Source organism: Python bivittatus, unplaced genomic scaffold (genome assembly GCF_059951505.1).
Source record: "Python bivittatus isolate LINGU-HERP-01145 unplaced genomic scaffold, Pbiv_v1 ctg000190_np1212, whole genome shotgun sequence".
Classification (NCBI taxonomy): domain Eukaryota; kingdom Metazoa; phylum Chordata; class Lepidosauria; order Squamata; family Pythonidae; genus Python; species Python bivittatus.
Genome location: NW_028277042.1, coordinates 16,848,447 through 16,867,500, shown reverse-complemented (window position 1 = coordinate 16,867,500; position 19,054 = coordinate 16,848,447). Strand labels below are relative to the sequence as shown.

The 19,054-nt window shown below is 38.8% G+C and overlaps 1 protein-coding gene across 7 annotated transcripts in view; it reads right to left on the bottom strand.

Moving 5' to 3' along the window:
• The window catches only part of CHD9 (chromodomain helicase DNA binding protein 9), a 65,620-nt gene that overhangs the window by 3,885 nt on the left and 42,681 nt on the right, over window positions 1–19,054 (bottom strand). For 4 of the 7 annotated variants that reach the window (XM_088136127.1, XM_088136128.1, XM_007426358.3 and 1 more), the window contains 20 exons: window positions 18,312–18,491; window positions 17,685–17,795; window positions 17,097–17,293; window positions 15,883–16,082; window positions 15,565–15,724; window positions 13,462–13,551; window positions 13,142–13,245; window positions 12,932–13,049; window positions 11,043–11,100; window positions 9,752–9,794; window positions 9,409–9,628; window positions 9,092–9,294; window positions 7,808–8,719; window positions 6,302–6,465; window positions 5,634–5,906; window positions 4,801–4,969; window positions 3,599–3,738; window positions 688–909; window positions 160–288; window positions 1–39 (listed from right to left, as the gene is read on the bottom strand). The exon at window positions 1–39 is cut by the window's left edge and continues 66 nt beyond it. In XM_088136127.1, the coding sequence (XP_087992253.1) occupies window positions 1–39; window positions 160–288; window positions 688–909; window positions 3,599–3,738; window positions 4,801–4,969; window positions 5,634–5,906; window positions 6,302–6,465; window positions 7,808–8,719; window positions 9,092–9,294; window positions 9,409–9,628; window positions 9,752–9,794; window positions 11,043–11,100; window positions 12,932–13,049; window positions 13,142–13,245; window positions 13,462–13,551; window positions 15,565–15,724; window positions 15,883–16,082; window positions 17,097–17,293; window positions 17,685–17,795; window positions 18,312–18,491 (3,732 nt within the window). Of the gene's footprint in view, window positions 40–159; window positions 289–687; window positions 910–3,598; window positions 3,739–4,800; window positions 4,970–5,633; window positions 5,907–6,301; window positions 6,466–7,807; window positions 8,720–9,091; window positions 9,295–9,408; window positions 9,629–9,751; window positions 9,795–11,042; window positions 11,101–12,931; window positions 13,050–13,141; window positions 13,246–13,461; window positions 13,552–15,564; window positions 15,725–15,882; window positions 16,083–17,096; window positions 17,294–17,684; window positions 17,796–18,311; window positions 18,492–19,054 lie in introns of those variants that run through there. The other 3 variants (XM_088136129.1, XM_025165506.2, XM_088136130.1) reach the window with 2 other exon arrangements.

Genomic DNA, 19,054 nt, shown 5'->3' with positions numbered 1-19,054 from the left:
GCACAGATCTTTCAGAGGAGGAGCAAAAGCACCGCCCACCTACATCAGGAACATGAAAAGATATTGCTCAGCTGACCTGTGTTGTATTTTTAGTCAAACGAAGAGCCAAACAACTATCTGTGGTCTATGGTAAAACAGTTACTGCAGCAATGCAATTACCTTTCTAGCATTTCTTCTGTTTATCAGCTGAACACGTTCTTCCCCAGTAAGGCTATTGATGTCCAGCTTATTAGGGTTGCGGCAACGGTGCCTTTTTTGTTTCGGTCTTCCTTCGTGAAGCTGCATTTTCTGTTGTTCAAGATTTTTTAAAAAAAGAGTCACTAAATGCTGTTAAATCTGTTTTCAAATATTTCCAGGTTGCAGTCTTATGCACATGTAAGGACAAAACTAAATCACATGGAATCCGCTGGGACTTAAATTCAGGGCCTGTATCAGCACAACATATTGCCGCCCAGAGTCACTTTGTGCGAGATGGGCAGCTTTATAAATATGATAAATAAATAAATATTTGGTATCACATTCCATAATAGGCTAAATAGTTCCATTCAATTGTGCATATACTGGCTCCCAAATAAAAATATACATTGAAAGATGTGAATTACTCAGAAGGCAGGATGAATTCAAAGACCACATCAGAGGTACAGAAAGAAGCGCATTGCTTTCCATTACACCAACAGAACTACTCACAGGGATAAAGGCTCCTAAATCTTCAACATAGTCAGGATGTTCATTAAGCCATTTTTCCAAATCTTTTCTTTTAGGGGCATCATCACCTGCAAGTCTTGTACCATCTTTTAAATTAATAACTGGAACCGGGCTTTCTGCATCACACAGGCCTTGCGATTGTGCAAATGGAAGTGGGGGGGTTATGCCCAGACCAACCTGGGGGGTAGTAACACCATGACAAACCTGAAAGAAAAGAAAAATGTTATAAAAAATACGTCATGAGGAAAGACAATATCCTAATTACATATTCAGCTTTCAATTGCGCAAATGTAGAAATCTGCTTCACAAACATATATGCATATATATCGATAGCACAGGAGTGGCTGGATAGCATAGTGGTTAGAGCACCACCCTTTGATGCGGGAAAGTGGGGTTCGAATCCTAGCTCGTAGCTACTTAATCAGTAGAGGTCCTTGGGCAAAGACCCCCTAATGCTTCACCTGCCTACCTTGGATATGAGAGTGACACAATCTAAGAAAGTCATGCTGGTTCGGACATCACTGGGATTAACAAGGTCTGTGCTAGATGTTGGGGAACCAGGACAACCTGACGATAAGTGGGCTACTGGAACAAACCATACATGGACAAGACAAGAGAACTTGGAACTGATGGAATGCTACTACAACAGCAGACCTAATGAAAGGGAATATATGAAAAGTATGAGGAAACTATGGGTGGACAGAAGATCTACGTCCACACTAACTGAGAAACAGCTAGTTATCCAACACTTCAACAAAGTGAAGAGGAAGCTGCTCTCACAACTTGAGATAGACAAACTACACATTACATCACAGACTCAAGAAGACCTGGAAGAACAACTGGATGTGCAGCCAACACCTGAAGCTGGAACATCACTGACACTCCCTCCATTACAGAGTACAGCAGCTGATATGAGGCATAAGATCATGGATAAACTAGCTACAGTCAACCCTTGAGACTGATTATCAAGGCTCAATGGAGAAGTACCATCAGATAGTATGCTAGAAGATACCAACAGAGCTCTCACAATAATCCCTACTACCATCACAACTCAGACCAATGGACTGGTATACGCTATAGCCACTGTAATCCTGGAGATGCTTGGCTACACAATCAAGAAGAACAGCAGTACATACCCCCCCAGAAAATGAAGTTGGAAGCTAAGATCAAGGCTACTTGGAGAGAAGTTAGTCAGCTGGTGGAACTACAGAAGGGTTAAGGATGAGACTCAGCTACTGAAAAAATACAAGGGCCTGACTCCATCTGAAGCCCTAGAGATTACTAAACAAAGGCTGACAGCACTGGCTGCCAGGCTAAGGAGATACACTAGAGAAGCAGAGGCCAAGAAGATAAATGCCCTGTTCTCCAAAGAACCATCCAAGGTGTACTCTCAGCTGCAGTGCAACAACACAGTAACAGCAGATTGTGCTGTTCTGCATAGGCTTGAACCCCCTCAGCCAGATAATCACAAGGATTGGATACAGATACAAGTTCAAGAGCGGAACTACCATCAGCCACCTCCTCCACATGGATGACATCAAGCTGAATGATAAGAGTGAATGAGACATCAACTTGCTGATCCACCATTGGGATGTTATTCGGACTAGAGAAGTGTAGCCAAATGGTAGTAATGGGGTGGAACTACCAGCGGGCTACATAGCAGACATATACCCTGGTATCCCACAGTCACATGGGAACCACGATGAGGAGGCAAGGAAGACAGCAACATTCAAGTACCACCAAAGGATAAGACAGGTCCTGAAGAGACAGCTCAAAGAACAAGATCCACGCCGTCAACACGTATGCCCTGCCGGTCACAGATACCCTGCCAGTATAGTGAGCTGGCCAAAGGACATGAAGGCTGCTGATGTGAAGACCCAGAAGCTCCTCACAATGTATGGAGGTTTCCACCCCAACTCTGTACACCAGCCAGAAAGAGGGTGGGCAGGGTATGGTGAGTATCAAAGCCACTGTCTTGGATGAAACCTAGAGCGTCCAGGAGTACATCAGTAAGATTGCATCCAAAGATGAGCTGCTGAGAGAATGCATGAGGTAGTAGCAGACATGGAAGAAACTTCAAGCAGAGGAAGTGCCATGGTGAGACAAGACTCTGCATGGGATGTACCATCAAAAGATAGTTGAGGTAGCTGACATTGGGAAGTCCTGCCAGTGCCTGGAAAGGGCTGGACTAAAAGACAGCACTGAGGCACTGATCATAACAGCACAAGAACAGGCACTAAGCACCAGATCCATAGAAATAGGAGTCTACCACAGTAGACAGGGCCCAAGGTGCAGACTGTGCAGAAAGGCCTCAGAGACAGTCCAACACATAGTGGCAGAGTGTAAGATGCAGGCAGGAACAGCAGTGGTGATAAATGTAGTGGTGCCAAGTGACAACAACATCAGGAAGGAGGAGTATGAGAAGCTGAAGAAGTACCAGGGCCTGAAGGAGGAATCAGAGAGGATGTGGAAAATAAAGGCCAAAGTGGTCCCAGTGGTGGTAGGAGCATTCGGGGCTGTGACTCCTAAGCTGAGAGAGTGGTTCCAACAGATCCCAGGAACAACATCAGAGCTCTCTGTCCAGAAGAGTGCAGTGCTAGGAACAGCTAAGATACTGTGCAGAACCCTCAAACTCCCAGGCCTCTGGTAGAGGGCCTGGGGTTGAGGAAGACACGTACCACTCATAGGCGCGAAAGGGGATTTTTAAAAAAACAAAACAAAATCAAAGTCAAGGTTGGGGCATGTTATTTTTCTAATCATTAATGCCAAAATTAATATGAATTAATGTCAGTTATGTTGCATATTACCAAACTCTCGTGGCTAGTCTTAAAATGTTAAAGCCCTCAAAATTAAACTTTCTATTTGCTTCAAATATCAGTGCAGATTTACTTACATGGTTAGGTGTTTTACTTCTGTTTATAAACAAGATATCAACTCCTTCCACATTTTTTCTCCTTCCTCTCCTCTTTTTCACCGCAGGCTGATCATCGACAATTACTCCATTTGCACAAGCTATCGACTGGTTAGAAGTTCCTAACGAAATTGAACACAAAATGATCAATTGAAAAAACAACTACCACAAAACTGATCAAACTTCCGGACAGAACCTCTGACAGCAACAATACTCTTTGGTAGGCCTATGCAATTGATTTGGCAGTGGCTGTCTCAAACATAGAAATCTGAGTGCAGCATTTGTCTGCAAATTATCATATCAGCCCAGCCTTTTCCCAGGATGGTGTGACTGCTGCAGGGCTACTAATGATGAAAGACTACAAATCTAATTTAAAATTAACATTTTCAAAAACTATTTGTAGAATCAACTTTTACTTTTCTGGTTGTTTTCCGGGGTGCCAAGCTTGGCATGAGACTGAAATATAATGCCTGACTAGCTATTATGGGTGGATTAATTTGGTGCCTCTTAACCCTGGGATTTTTTTGGGGGTGGGGTGGGGATACATGCCAACAAGTTTGGTCCCACCAAGAAGGACTGTCTCATCACTGGCAATACTTGGCTGTCCTAGTATTGTGGCTTCTAGGTAGTTTTCTAGGTTGGTTAGTTTAGAAGCATGAGGACCCATACAGTGCTACAAACACTGGTAGGTCAAAAAAGAGGCCAGCATAGAAAAAGTAACCTTGTATCCCCCTTTTTAAAAAATCGTAAGTTAGACAGAAGACAGAAAGTAAAAGCTGGTGGCTGGCCACATGAAGGTATCTGAGAAAGTTCAAAGACATGTTAGCCTTGCCACCCAAAATAGCTCTGATAGGCACAGAGATAATAAACCCATTGACTGGCTACTTATATCAACACTGGAGAGCTTATCACAACAGCCAACCCCACTTTGGTATTCTGTGTGTGTGTGTGTGTGAAGTTGCAACACTTTATATTGCCCGAAACCGTCTATGAAAAACCAGTGAATCTGTGGAACATTCTCAAAATGCTACAAAGTGTTCGAAGCTATCAGATTTTATGACTCAGCTGAGCTTTTCTGAAGCATCCTTTTACAACTTTATAAAGCCATCCTATTAAACTAAAATGGCAATAAAAATTACAAACCCAATTTCTACCTAGCAACCCTGATAAGCTTTTGACCTCACCTGACTCTGGCAAAGACTTTGGAAAATTGGCAAGGCTTGTCTCTGAAGCATTCTGAAGTTCATGTAGCCTGGCGAGGTACTGTTGCTGTCCTAATAGGCCATCTTCACTTTCAAATGGCCTTTTCTGACAAAGCCCCTGCTTCTGAAAAATTAATTTCAAACCACCTTCCTGTTAAGGAAATACAAGAGTTAGCACATTTCTTTGGGGAGAAGAAAGTATTTTTACTGTTTAGGATTTATATACAGAATTTATTTCAGGAACAACTGGCCCCTCACCATCCCCACATGACAATATTAATAACTGCATTTAGCCAGTTTCAATATCAGATGTATTTGATAACTTTTATAAATATGCATCTAAAATGGAAATCCATAGATATCAAGAGACCAAGCCAGAAGAGGTTGTATTAATTAGCATGTTTTACCTGCTAACTTCAGTGTACAAACCTAATGAATTATGGAAATTATTCTGATCGTTTGCTAGGGGTATTTGAAATTGCAATTATTTGAAAATTCCCTTTTTCAGATAATTTTAAGATAAAGGACACCTTACTTTGGAAAGTAACTACAGCACCAGAAAAAGCATGAGAAAGGCCATTTGAGAAAGCAACTTATCAGCAAGACTTCAAAAGAACAAGAAATGAGGCTATGTTGTTGCTAGATCTTGAAAATGAGATTCTCAAAAGAGAAAAATACTCCAAAATTGCTGTTCCAAAATACCCACAAGTATTTATGCCAAGGAAGTAAGATTGAGAGCAGGCAGCCACTTGTAGGTAAAGCATGCTGCACACCGCAATCGCAATCAGGTCCTAGGGCAATAAAAATAAACATACGTCATTGATTTTCACTGTAAACTCCTTTTCCTGCACATGCTTCTTCACCTTTGACATCTGTGGTGATTGATCATTTTCTTCTTTAACGTCTGCGCTTGGAGGAGTTGGTACACTGCGCTCGCTGTAGTCTGCAGCAGCACCGGGGCTGTCTAGGAGCTTGGTGGTATAGAAGGAAGCCACAGCATTGCTCTCATAATTTCTCCTTGCCAAGGGCCATTTACCTTTCAAGACTGTTTGACAAATACTATCCAGACGATTAATCATAACCCGATCCTAAAACAAACAGCACACTGTTTAGAAATCTCAGTCCTCAGTCTCATAACTAAAGCTACTTGCAAATAATCAAAGTGTAACAGCAAACAGAAAGGATAACTCTGGATAGTTCAGATCTTTTAGAAGAAAATTCCTATTTTACCACAAAACTACCATAAGACAAATTAGAGTGTCTCCAGTCAAAATGACAGAAGCACATAATGTTACTATCCTTCCTTCCTTCCTTCCTTCCTTCCTTCCTTCCTTCCTTCCTTCCTTCCTTCCTTCCTTCCTTCCTTACCTACCTACCTACCTACCTACCTACCTACCTACCTACAAAAAGCAATGTATTTTTAACCTGAAATGACAATTTTTAATTTTCATTCATGACAGTAAACATTTGATTATAACTTTACCTTGGGCCAGTAGGAAGCAGCTAACATATATCCACCTTGTAAGATACAATTAGAATTTGGTGTTCCATTATTCATTTGGAAACTGTCCTGGGTTTCGTCCTGCACAGTGCTTATTGAAGCTACACTTTCTTCATCATATGCTTTCAAGTGAGGTGTTCCTTCTCCTGGAAGAAATGTTAGATAATCAGTAACAATACACACCCTTCTCCACTGTAGAAGTTTGATGTGCGCAACTGTACAACACACTTCCTAGCATTCCCCTGCCACTGAACTTTGAAGTACATAAGTCCATAATACACTACAGATGAGAGAAATTAAGTTAGCAGGAATTGGCAAGAGGTGCAGGAACATAATATCAATAATACCACAACAGTCCTCAAACACCCAGATTATCACAGGACCAGCAATGCCTGCCCCACTGTAGGCAAAAGTGTCACAATTAATTAGACTGTTACTGAGAAAAATTTGGGAACTGGATAATCAAGCACATAAAAAGGGGTAGAGGAACACTAAAAAGCTGTACCTAAGTAATTAAAGGAAATTAAATTCCACTGATGAATGTTTCATTCTAGCCATAAAACATTCCACCAATTTTTTTTGCAGGCCATCTAGGAAACTACGTAGAATGTGGCTTAATGGGATAAATTGCTAGTGATTATATTAGAACATGCTTAGCTTTCTGTCCATACCTAAATTTTTTTCTACTGGATGGAACCATAAGAAATCGTTAACTAGCTATTAATATATTGCTTTTGTAAATACATAACTTCTATATAGCAAAAAAGAGTGTAATTATTTTCAAAGTGTAAAAAAAACATTCTAGTGGAAGAAAGACAACTTGGCTTGGATTCAGTAAGAGAATGATTTGTGTTTTGCAGAGAGATTGTACACAACGTGAGCATAAGGATTCTGTTTGGACTAGTCTGGAACCAACTGTTCTGATCCTTCCTTCTCAAAATACTGTCAAGATTACAATGCAGATTTTCTTTTGACTATGCAGCTTTCTGAATTTCATGTTGCAACTTTTAAAGATATATCCAGGTGGACAGAAAATGTACAAATTTTCATGTGAATTAAAAGAACAATCTTGCATCAAAAGTGAGATCAGCATGGAACAGATTTGAGAATGAACAAAAGGACGACTGACATGCTGAAATTATTCTGTATAGAAGGTAGATTTTGGGCAAGGAGGGAAAAGGGGGGATTGTGGTGCAGATAATTGCTCTCCGTATGCAGTACACACCAAGGAATAATGACAGACAGAACTGTCTTTATTCTGTTCTAGATAGAGGGCTAGAGACTATAGACTTAATCAGATATTTTCCTCATTCTCAAGCAAGATCAATTTTCCCCCAGCAGGTTTCATTAGAGTATTCCTTTGTCTTTCTAAAACTCATTTCCTGTGACTCAAAATATCCCCTTTCATCTGAAAATCAGTGAAAAGTGGTTTATGTCTTTCTCTGAATCAGCTTTTAAGAGCAAAAAACAAAAACAAAAAACACTTACGTCTCTTTTGTGCCTCCTCTTCATCACTGTCACTCTCTTCTGATGAAGAGGAAGAAGAGGAAGAGGAGGAGGAAGAGGAAGAAGAAGAGGAAGAGGATGATGATGCTGAAGAACAAGATGAAGAAGATGAAGAGCTGGATCCTGATCTGGAACGAGAGCAAGAGGAAGAAGACGACGATGAAGATGAAGATGATCTGGAAGAACAGGATGATCTATCTGAATCGGAGTCTGAATCAGAACTAGAGTCTGATCCTCTCTTTCCAGATCTTTGCTTTTTGGAAGCAGCATTTAGAGTTAAGGGTTCTGTCCTTGCTGCAACCATACGCCTGTCATTATCTGCCTTCGAAACAGGCTTGTGGTCTGCAGCATGTGAGGGTGTGCCATTCTTTGGACTTGAAGGTTCTGTCTTCACTCCCATCTGCAAATTTTCAGTAGACATGGACTCTTCGTCTGAAGAATGAGGTTCTTTATGGTTTTCATTCTTAGTTTTTGTATCCTCAAGCACATTCCCTTTAACATCTGGCAGCCTTGCTTGAGGCATGAGAGGAGATGCCGACAATGCCATCTGATACTGTTGTAAAAGTGGAGTAGAAGTCCTTGAAAGTGCTACTTTACTGTGACTGTAGTTCCTCTGGGCTGACATAAATGAAAGTTCAGGATCACGAAGGATGTGGTAATCTGTCCTGCTAACTCCATGTTTTGCAGCACCAACCAATAAATCCCAATCATGGGTCCCACATTCCCACCAAACAGGCAAGTCGGGATTTGGCTGACAAAGTTTTAATCGCTCAAATAGCTGAGGATGACGGACAGCTTGCTCTCGTACCTTTCTGAGAAGCTCAATACGATATAAGGTTCGAGATGCACGTTCTTCTGTTATTGGCTGAATGAAAACATTTGAATCCACAAGTTCTGCACAAGAAACACAAAAGAATTAGTCTTGTAACGGGATTTTCTAAGTTAAATTAGAAACTTAGGAAATTAACAAGCAAATTTATTTATTTATTTATTTATGAAAAGTTATTTATTTATCCATCCATTCTAATCTCTCTTTCTTTCAGTGAGGAATTAACGCTGCCTTCTAACAAAAAAAAAAAATCTAGGAGCCAGCACTTGCTTTTGGGGAAGAATTTCTAAACATTATCATATATTAAAACATGCATTTCACGATGTGGTATTTCTCTTATATGGTAAATTTTCATATATGTGTTCTATGTCTTTATCGCTTCTAAATCAGTTCATTCTTTCTTTGGGAGAAAAAAAAAAGTATTATAAGCAACCCACCATCTTTTGAAGGTAGGCGACAAACTCTTCTGCACATGGCCATGAATGCATAGAGATATTTCTCTAAACTTTCATCTGTTTTTTTATGTAGCCTCGCCATCGCTCTAAATTTTGTCCAGTCAAATTGGGCTCTGTCTGGATCAAATACTACACCAAAAGTAGACACGACTCTATAGAAATCAGCTTCTTCTCGTCTTGTCCACCTAGATTGAAGGGCAAAGGGGAAAATGATCACAAATAAGCAATTTTTCCAGAACACTATGAAGTTAAAAAAGAAATCAAAAGAGTTTTTGTGATCTACAACATTCATAGCCTACCTTTGTTGTCTTTCGATTTTGGCAGCCATTTTTGGATTTAAAGCAGCTTCTTCAAAGGCAGATGGCATCACACAAGCCTGGACAGAAAAGGGTGCTTGAATTGGCTGGCTTTGCCTGTTCTTACTAGTACGCTGATATGCTGTTATGAGACGACGCAATCGTGTTGTTAAGGCAGACTGAGTTGGCCAATAAAGCTTGTCTCCTTCAATCATCTGACCATCTGTAATTAAGAAAGATGATAATAATCAGTGTTGGTTTACTATGTTAGGTATCAAACAAAATGGAAGATTACATTTCAGAAGCACAATTATTAAAGTAGAAAGATAAAACCATGAGATCTTACCTCCATCTCCTATTACAAGATCCCCAGGCGATGAGGCATCATCCTAAGAAATAACATTTAGAATGCAAAATGAACAAAAGCACAATTCAGTTACAATATATGCCACATCTTGAAGTTGACCCAACACACAAAAAATAGTAATAACTGAAACGTAACTATGGATAACTGACAACTCTCATTTAACCATAAACTCATGATCTCCCTATACAAAATAAAAATTACATCAGATGAAATGTTGCAATGAATGTAATTTAAAAAAAATACAGTTAACCAAATACAGGTAACCAAGATAAATATTTAGCATCAAAGGATAAGTGTGACAGCCCTATAAAATATATCTAATCTACTTATTTACAGGGCTTATAGGCTGCTCCAATCAGAACTGACAGGTAAACAATTTCCCCTCTGTGAGCTATGATACAAATGTATAAAAGAAAATAATCTCCTCATATAACAAAACAATAACATCATACAAATAATAGCTGGGAATAAAACACAGTCATCAAGACACAATTAACTACTTCAGAAGCTGGGGGGGGGGGGACATAATTATACAGATTCCAGGGCCACAACCAGGTCTTAATAGAATTCTTAAATGTCAAAAGAGAAAGGGCCATTTGAAAGTCTGGGGGAAATGCTGTTCCACAGGAGGGGGAAGACAGCCATCTGATTTATCAGGCAGGCAGATGTTACTGGGAGAAGGCAGTAACATCCCACAGATATCCAGGCCTGAACTGTGAAGGGCTTTAAATGTGACAACCAGCACCTTGAACTGCACGATTCATTGACGACTGTAACCAGCACAGCTTCCACCCCATTAGTGTTATATGGGAGTAATGAGAGGAGTCCATAACTACTTGGGCTGCTGTATTCTGGACCAGCTGTAGGTTGTGCATGCTCTTCAAGGGCAACCCCAAGGAGAGCATACTGGAGTAGTCCAATAGAGAGGTGATTAAGGCTTGAGTGACTGTGAGCAAAGCCTCCCATTCTAGGATAGGTCACAACTGGCACATCAGATGAAGCAATGAGAAGTTCCTCCTGACCATAATAGCCACTCAAGCAGGAGTTGTCAGTCCAGTGGGACTTCTACGTTATGAGCCAGTTCAGTACTGAGGAGCATAACCCCATCCAGCATTAAAGCTGGAATCTCCTTGGGGTCAGATGGCTTACAAACCCAAAGCTGTTTTGTCTTGCTTGGATTAAGCCTTAACCTGCTCCTTCCCATCCAGACCCAAACAGCCTCCAGTAAACTGTAAAGAAACAAATTAATGATGAACTGAAAACACGTTACCTCCATATCATCTTTAAACATGGCTGGGGCTGGTTTGTATTCTGGGTCTTCTACATCCCTAAGAAACATTAAGCACAGGTATGTAAATAATAGGAAATAATACTATGGTTTAGTTACTAAAAAATGAGAATTATAAAATGAGTTTATTTGCAGGAAAAAGCAAGTATTACCAAATCAACTTGGTTCTAACCATCTGATCCCTCTGTTCTTGAAATTGTGTTCTTTGAGAGAGACCATTGACTGATGTTATATGCAAATTGTTCAAATTATCGTAATCTTGTAAGCAACAGATTATGGTTCTAAAGTCTTCTCTTTTGCAAAGTGTATCATCACTTGGCAAGACAATATTTAATAAATCAATATGCTGTGATCAGAATGCTTATGGATTTGCAGAGAGATGATTATGTGCCATCAAATCATTTTTGACTTCTAGTGACCACATAGATAGATTGCACACAGGTAGAGAAGGAGAATGCTACTAGATGGTAATTCCTTAAAATAACTGGTTACTGAATTGCCTTTTCATTTAAATAGTGTATTACTAATTTCTCATTTATCTCCTGGGCTACTAACATCACAAAATGTTTATAGGGCATGATAAAAGAGACAATGACTCTCCTAAGTCAAGTTTGACTCCTAAGGACCATGTGGAAGCATTCATATGATTTGCTGCTGCCTTCTTCCAATATCTTTTTCCAACCTCTAGTCTACGGCTTGACCAGGCTCAAATTATCCTACATCAGACTCATTATGCAAAGACCTAGCTCTCTGGAGAAGGCTTTAATGCTGGGAAAGGTGGAAGGAAAGAGAAGAAGAGTCACTTGGTTGAGATGGGCAGCTATAGAAATTAGATAGATAGATAGATAGATAGATAGATAGATAGATAGATAGATAGATAGATAGATAGATAGATAGATGACCAGCAGCAAGGTGGATGGGCTCAGTTACAGTGGAGATGGGTACACCATTGGAAGAGCTGAAAGACCAAGTTAGGGACAGATTGTTGTGGAGAAAATCTATATTTGTGGTCGCCAAGAGCCAACAACTTGATGACACATAATCAATCAATAGCTAAAGGCTTTGATATCTTACAGTAATCTAGCCTCTTCTGCAGTTCTTTCAGATGAGACAAAACATTTACAAATGGTAAAATTCAGCTGGGTGCAGGTGTGTGATGCTGAGAAGTCTCACAGAGTATCAAACCCGCCCAAAATTGCTTCAATCTGGCAAATAATTAAAAATTATCAGATATTACTTTTGTTTCTACCTATCCAGTCACAGCCATATCACTGCTATGTTTTTGCAAATGTGCTACTGTGTCAAAAAATCGAACTAATATTAGAAAAAAACAAGAAACAATACAAAACTGTCCAGTGCACATGCTTTTCTTCTAATTCTTAACCCCAGAAATTGTCTTAACCCCAGAAATTGTCATGGCTGCTGGCCAGCAGAAGAAATTAATTATAGGAGTATTTTAAAAGAGAGGGCTTTTTTTTTTTTTAATGAAAAAGGATAACATATACCATGCTTCAAATAGTTATAAGCAAAAGAACAAGCAGGATAAGCAATATCCTATTTTTCAAGTGTTAATTACCGTAATTTAGTGGTCAGAATAAACTAATGAAAAGAACACCTATGTAACAGCCATGTAGTTTGAACAGCTTTGTTTAAGACACGCAGTGAGGGCATGCTCTCCAGTTGGCCTTTGGGCTCACAGCAATCTTTCCCTGCAGCCCACCTCTACATTATCCAAGAACCATACAGGCCCCAAATCCTAAAGTCTTTGTCCCCCCACGGTTGAAACCAGATTAATTACTAAATGGGATAGTATTTGCACGGCCACTAAACAAATGACAACTGACTTTCAAAAGGGGTTTAAAAATTCATACCCATCCATATAATCATTTGCTCTCTGCTCCGCGGCCACGGCCTTGTCGTCAGGTTTTCCCACTCTTTCCAGGAAACAGAGAGCAGCATCTGCTCTAATTGTGTTGTATTTTTCGTAACCTGGAAACAAATGGGTTCTGAATATTACCTCAAAAGACAACAAGCTTCCCCAAAAAGCAAGCAAGCAAGCAGATAATGTCTTTACGGCTTACCATGTTTAAAAACACCTATTAATAGAGATTTATCTGCTTCCGTATCCCACCATTCAGCTGGCACTTCAGAGTGGTCTGGTTCCGGGACCCAAATATCAATTTCACTGAAAGGTTGACCCAGAAAGCAGGTGTTAAATCCTCCCATCATGAGTATAAATCTTTATGCAACATATAAATGTGCGTAACATATATAAATATCTAACTTATACATTTAAAGCATCAGGAATCCTATTAAAACCCATCTTAATTCAAGAATTACTAAGTCTAACTTTACTTAAACTTCACCAAGGGATAAAAGAAACAATCTCAGTATCATTTACCTGGCATCAACTCCTTCAAAAACTTTTTGGCATTCATTACCAATGACTTCTTGCTTCAAGTAATACAGCATTCTAACTCGAAGTAAAACCCTAAATATGCACATAAAGATAAACATAAAGCCATTTGAAACATTCAGACTGTTTTTATTTCAAATAGTTCTTAATTTAAAATATGTATTAGTTATGACCAACAATGTCCTGTGATCATTTATCAACTAATTTAAGACCAAATCTAATGTAAATTTCTTCTTGTATTAAGTTACGTATTTTCAAACTCTACAGTATTCAAACTCTAGTCAGTGGATCTTAAGAACATCTAACTGTGACAATTTTAAAAGGATTGGTGATGGTGTTGCTGTGAAAACTGCATTACTGTGGCCAGGGCTACACAAAACTATGAGTTTTGGAACAGCTTAAGCGAATTTTATGAGCATGTTTAATTATTACTACTCAGTTCAGCATCCCCATGTGGGTGATATTTTAAAAAACATAAGGAGCCCTAACCACTAGGTTGAAATCATGTTGTTGGCATAATCCGAAGGAGGGCAGAACACAGGATTAGTTAATGACTGGGATTACTAATTTAGCAAAAAAGTTCGCTCTTCATGTTCTATCACTTTTAGAACTGAAGCTGACATAATGTATTTACAAGTCCAAATGGTTTAATCTTTACCACCAACACCACACACAATTTTGGTTCATTTTCCTTGGCAAGATTCTAGATTGCCCTTTTTTAAAACAAACAAACAAACTTCCTTATAATACAATTTAGTTGATATTTTTGTGTGTGTTTCACTTAATTAAAATTAAACAGCTGAACAGATATGTAAAATCAAGATACCTTCAGGTACCCCCCCCCAAAAGCTTATATGTAAATAGTGAGAATTTAAACAAACAAACAGCAGTTCAGTGAATCCAGAAAATGAATGAAGCACTTTTGAAAACACATAAATGTTTTTAAAATGTAACAGAACAGAGGAGAAGAGGGAAGGAAGTCCAGGGAAAATATTTCTTGCAGGACAGCCTGCTTTCCTAATCTGCCCCAAGTTCCTGGATTGTTTACAGGGTCCTTTTGCAATTTTTGTCGCTGATATACCTAACATAAATAGCTAACTCTGCTTTTCCCATGACATAGCCTGTATTATGGAACAATCTGAAAAATGAGTTGAAACTGCCCTCTGCGTTACAGTTTAGAAGAGGGAGTTCAAAAAAGCAATCCTTTTGGCAAGGCCCTTTAGAACTTTCATGCTGCTGATTTTAATGTTTTAAAATTCTTACACTGAATTTTAAATCCAAGTTTACATGTTTATAAGCTGCACAGAGTCACAAAACAACATGGATGGCTTTATACATTTTGAAATAAAAGAAGCAAACACCAGCCTAAAGATCTTTCTGTTGGAAACCAGCTATGTGTTCCGATGAACCCTGACTAGTGTTTCTTCCCATGCACCAAGATCAGAGCATTAAAATGAAGAAGGGCAGGGGAAAAACCTAGAAGGAAGGGTGGATATAAAGCCAATAAATGAATTTTGAAATGAAAGATAAATGCAAATGTAGTTGTACAAGTATAAATGTCTGACCATTATTAGTCCCAGATTTATCTGTGAGAGTTCCTTTAGGCCTGTCAATCCCTTTATTCAATCCTGTGAGCTGCGAAGCCCTTGAAAAACCTGCTTTTGTTCATCTCAGCCTTTAGCTGCACAAGAGCTTCTGCCTATATAATGCTCTCTGCTAATGTTTCAAGACGATATATGGCTGTATGAAAACATATCAGCTGCTTCCAAATTGGGAGCTGACGGAAGGCCTTGCACAAGTAGGATGTTTCTCCCGAAAGATTTAACTCTGTCACACCCTATCTTGCTCTCCCTTCCCCTGCACTTAGATTCTAGTGCCACCTCCTCAAGATATACCTGCAAACGCAGAAGCCAAACGTGAGTCAACAAAACCATTACAATAACATTCAACTTCTCTTTCATTAAAAGGTCAACATTAATAAACTCATTAGGTTTAGTAAAAGGATTTGTTTGCACTTCTAGAAGACATACTTTGAAATCATGCTCACGACTGCTTTTATAATAACCTGAGGTTTACATTGCTACTTACTTATTGCAGTGGTGTTTTATGTGTTTTTTATACCCATCATCTTGCAACAAATGTTCTGGATTATATTTGCGAAGCCATTCTGCTTTATGTATGTCAAAGGTGCTGGCTTGGGTCTTAACTTTCTTTCCTTTTCTGCCCCTGGGGACTGGGGCTGACAAACCTAGGCCAATAAGAATATAAGACAGGAACTTATATTTTTATCCACAGTTTATGTGAGTCTAAGTTACTTAGTTTGAGTAATAAATTCTTGTTTTAAGATGTAATGCCTGCACTTTTCGTTTCCTTCCTCGCTAACAGTAATATCCTTAAAAGACTTACCTAAGTGATTCTGTAATTCTCGAGTCTGCCCATCCTCAGTAGGTGTAATAAGATCCCAGATAAAACTTTTAATCTTTTCATCTCCTCTATAATGGACAAGGCAATATGCTAGGAGGGCTCGGCAAATTATCTCCACATCTTGTTCGTTCAGCTGTCTCTTGAAGCGCCCATGCGATAAAATCTCTCTCCAACGTCCCCACCTGTTTCATTTTAATTTTGGACAACATTTAAAACAAAAGTGACATACTTCAGGTTACTTTTTAATGCATTACTGCCCGTCATTCTTAATTAAATGCATATTCTGGATTCCTTCATTGCTATAAACAGATGACAGGATTTCTTTCCGTATTGCCTGGAGAAGCCCCAGAATCTTCTCACCTACTGCACTACAAACGAACAGGAAAAGCTATTTATGTTCAAATTTCTTATCAGAAAAAAGCAGCCTGATTTAAAAAAAAAACTTCATTCATTCTGCCTAGATACTTATTATCTTTTTTGCGTATTGGAATTACTGTTGCTATTCTCTAAACACTGGGAATACAGTATGTCCGGTTTGGCCAAAGAAAGTGAACAGAGTTGCTAACAGAGGCACCGACCAATCTGGGTTCATTTTAATTACTTTGAGTAAGACGAAATCACCACCTGGTAATCTTTCCCATCTTTAGGGTTTCTGCCAGTTTAACCATTTCAGACAGAAAAACTGGTCACCAGCTAGTTGACTGATGCATATTTGTATGTTTTCTGCCGCTGGCAGTAATTCAGCAGAAGAGGAAGAATTCCTTTCTGGATTGACTGAATCAGCAGCTGCCAAACTTCCTTAATGGCCTTGCTCTTTTCCTTCAGAAGAGACTTGGACTTGTCCAAAAGGTAAATTCAAGTTGGCAATCACTCACGAGGATGCCATTAAGGATGCAAAGATCTGAATAACTGTTATACATAAAATTTTAAACTCTTTAAATTCGATGCATTCTACCCTGCAATATTAACAGGGCTTTTTTTTTGGTCTACAATCAAGGAACATATAGCTTGATTTCAATATTTGTTGAATCATAAAAAAAAATTGATCTACTCCTACAAAACATTACATTATTTTGTTATAATTACTACATTATTGGAACTACCAGCACAGTGAAAAAAGTGTAAAGTGAGACACTATTCATTCAAAAAAGGTGCATTTTTCTTATATCATTCCAAAGTAAAAGAAAAAATCTTACCCGTAAACTAACAGGTTTTTTTCCACCCTAAAGCATTCTGTTCTTCCATATCCACTGGAGCGATCACAAGGCCTTCTAAGTTTCGGTTTATCCTCTCCTTCACTTTCAATGTCAGATAACTCAGCAAGTTCATCTTTTGTAGCACTAAAAGGCCTTGTTTGCTTCCTAATTCTCGGGGTGTCAATAACCAAGCTATTCTGTATAATATAAATAAATATGTATTTGAAAAATCTCTGCAGATTAAGACAGTTTCCTGGAGCTCAAATTTCCAAAGCCTTATGGTTATATAAAGAGTACTACAACAGCTACAATAAAGCAGGATAAAAATCTATTTAATCCAAGCCTTTCCCTTAAATCTATCTGGCTCTAGAGTCTTCAAAAGTTCCATAAAATTCAGTGTATTTCAGATGGTTGTATAAACAAAACATGCATAGAACTATAGCTATTAGACCTTATTTTAGTCAGAATACTGTGATCCATAAAAAATTGGTCAAAGCTATTATAAGAAGCTTCACATTAAAAAAAAAAAAACTAACCAAAGCCAACCACTCAGCAAGAACCTGTAAATTTAATTGAAAATATACTTACTCTACCACTGATGGCATCTATGTCTATTTCTGCTTTTTTGGCCCACTTCTGCCAGAAGTTGGGATCATCTAATGAAATATCTGTTCTATTTCCAGATGCAACAAAACTAGCCTGAAATAACAAAGAATAAAGTGCCATAATATATTAATTCTTTTTAAAGTATGGCAAATTAGGTATCACTGTATCTTAATACCAGGAACCCATCCCATTTATAGGATCAGGTACTTTATTAATTGTTAGTACATATGATACAAATGTAAATAAGTGTTCTGCAAAGGATCCATCGTATGAATAGGATCATGTGAAAAGTCAAATTAGCTACACAGTACAGAAAAGTTTAGACCTCAATCTTTTTTAAGCATAAAGCTTTTCCCATTTTGAGTGCAAATCTAGGGGTCTGAAAACAAAACAGACAGTTCCAAGCATTTTGGAAATGCTTTAAGCTACACAAACATAAACAGAGTGTCCTTGAACTCAAACACTTCCAAAATATTCAAAACAACCCATTTTGTGCTCAAAGCAATTCAAAACAAAACATTTTGTACATCCCTATCTTCTGAGCTCTCAGAATTTTCTGCGTCCTGTGAAAAAGGCACATTTTATATCTGCTGAACAGTTTGTAACTACCTTAGCAAATGTGGAGCCCCTTCCTTCAGATTCAATTGTGATTGTTTTTGTGCGACGCTGCAAGATTTGATCAATATCTTCTTCACAGAACTTGGAGCCCTCATCCTCTTCATCCATAATGGCACCATATGCACCTCTTCGAAGCAAGTCCTCAATTTCCTTTTTGGAAAGTTGCTGGATCTGAGGAAATAGGATTTGGATATACAATGGAACCTCGGGTTACGAACGCTTCTGTTAACAAACTTTTCAGGTTACGACCAGCTCCGGCCGCAAAATTTTGCTTCGGTTTGCGAACTCCGCCTCAGGGTACGAACAGGATACGCGGCCATTTTCGCTCCCGTGACATGGTCCGCAGCCATTTTCTGCCCGACACGTGGTCGTAGAGAGGGGGACTTTCCCTCCAAGCAATAGCCGCCTCCCTGTCCTCCACACCAGAACGGATTAACGGTAATTACATTGAACCTTATGGGGAAATTTGCTTCGGGTTGCGACCAATTCGGGTTGCAACCAGAGTCATGGAATGAATTAAGTTCGTAAACCAAGGTTCCACTGTATTTAAAACAGCAACGGCAACAACAATATTTAGTTATGGTCCTACATAAAGAAAATACTTTCCATTTAATCATATACGTCACTTAATAAAAACAATTTATTTATATCTTTACTGGAAATATTCCAAAACATTATATTATTCTGTTTTAATTTAATACAGGGCTTCTTATGCATGCAGGTACAGGTAAAAC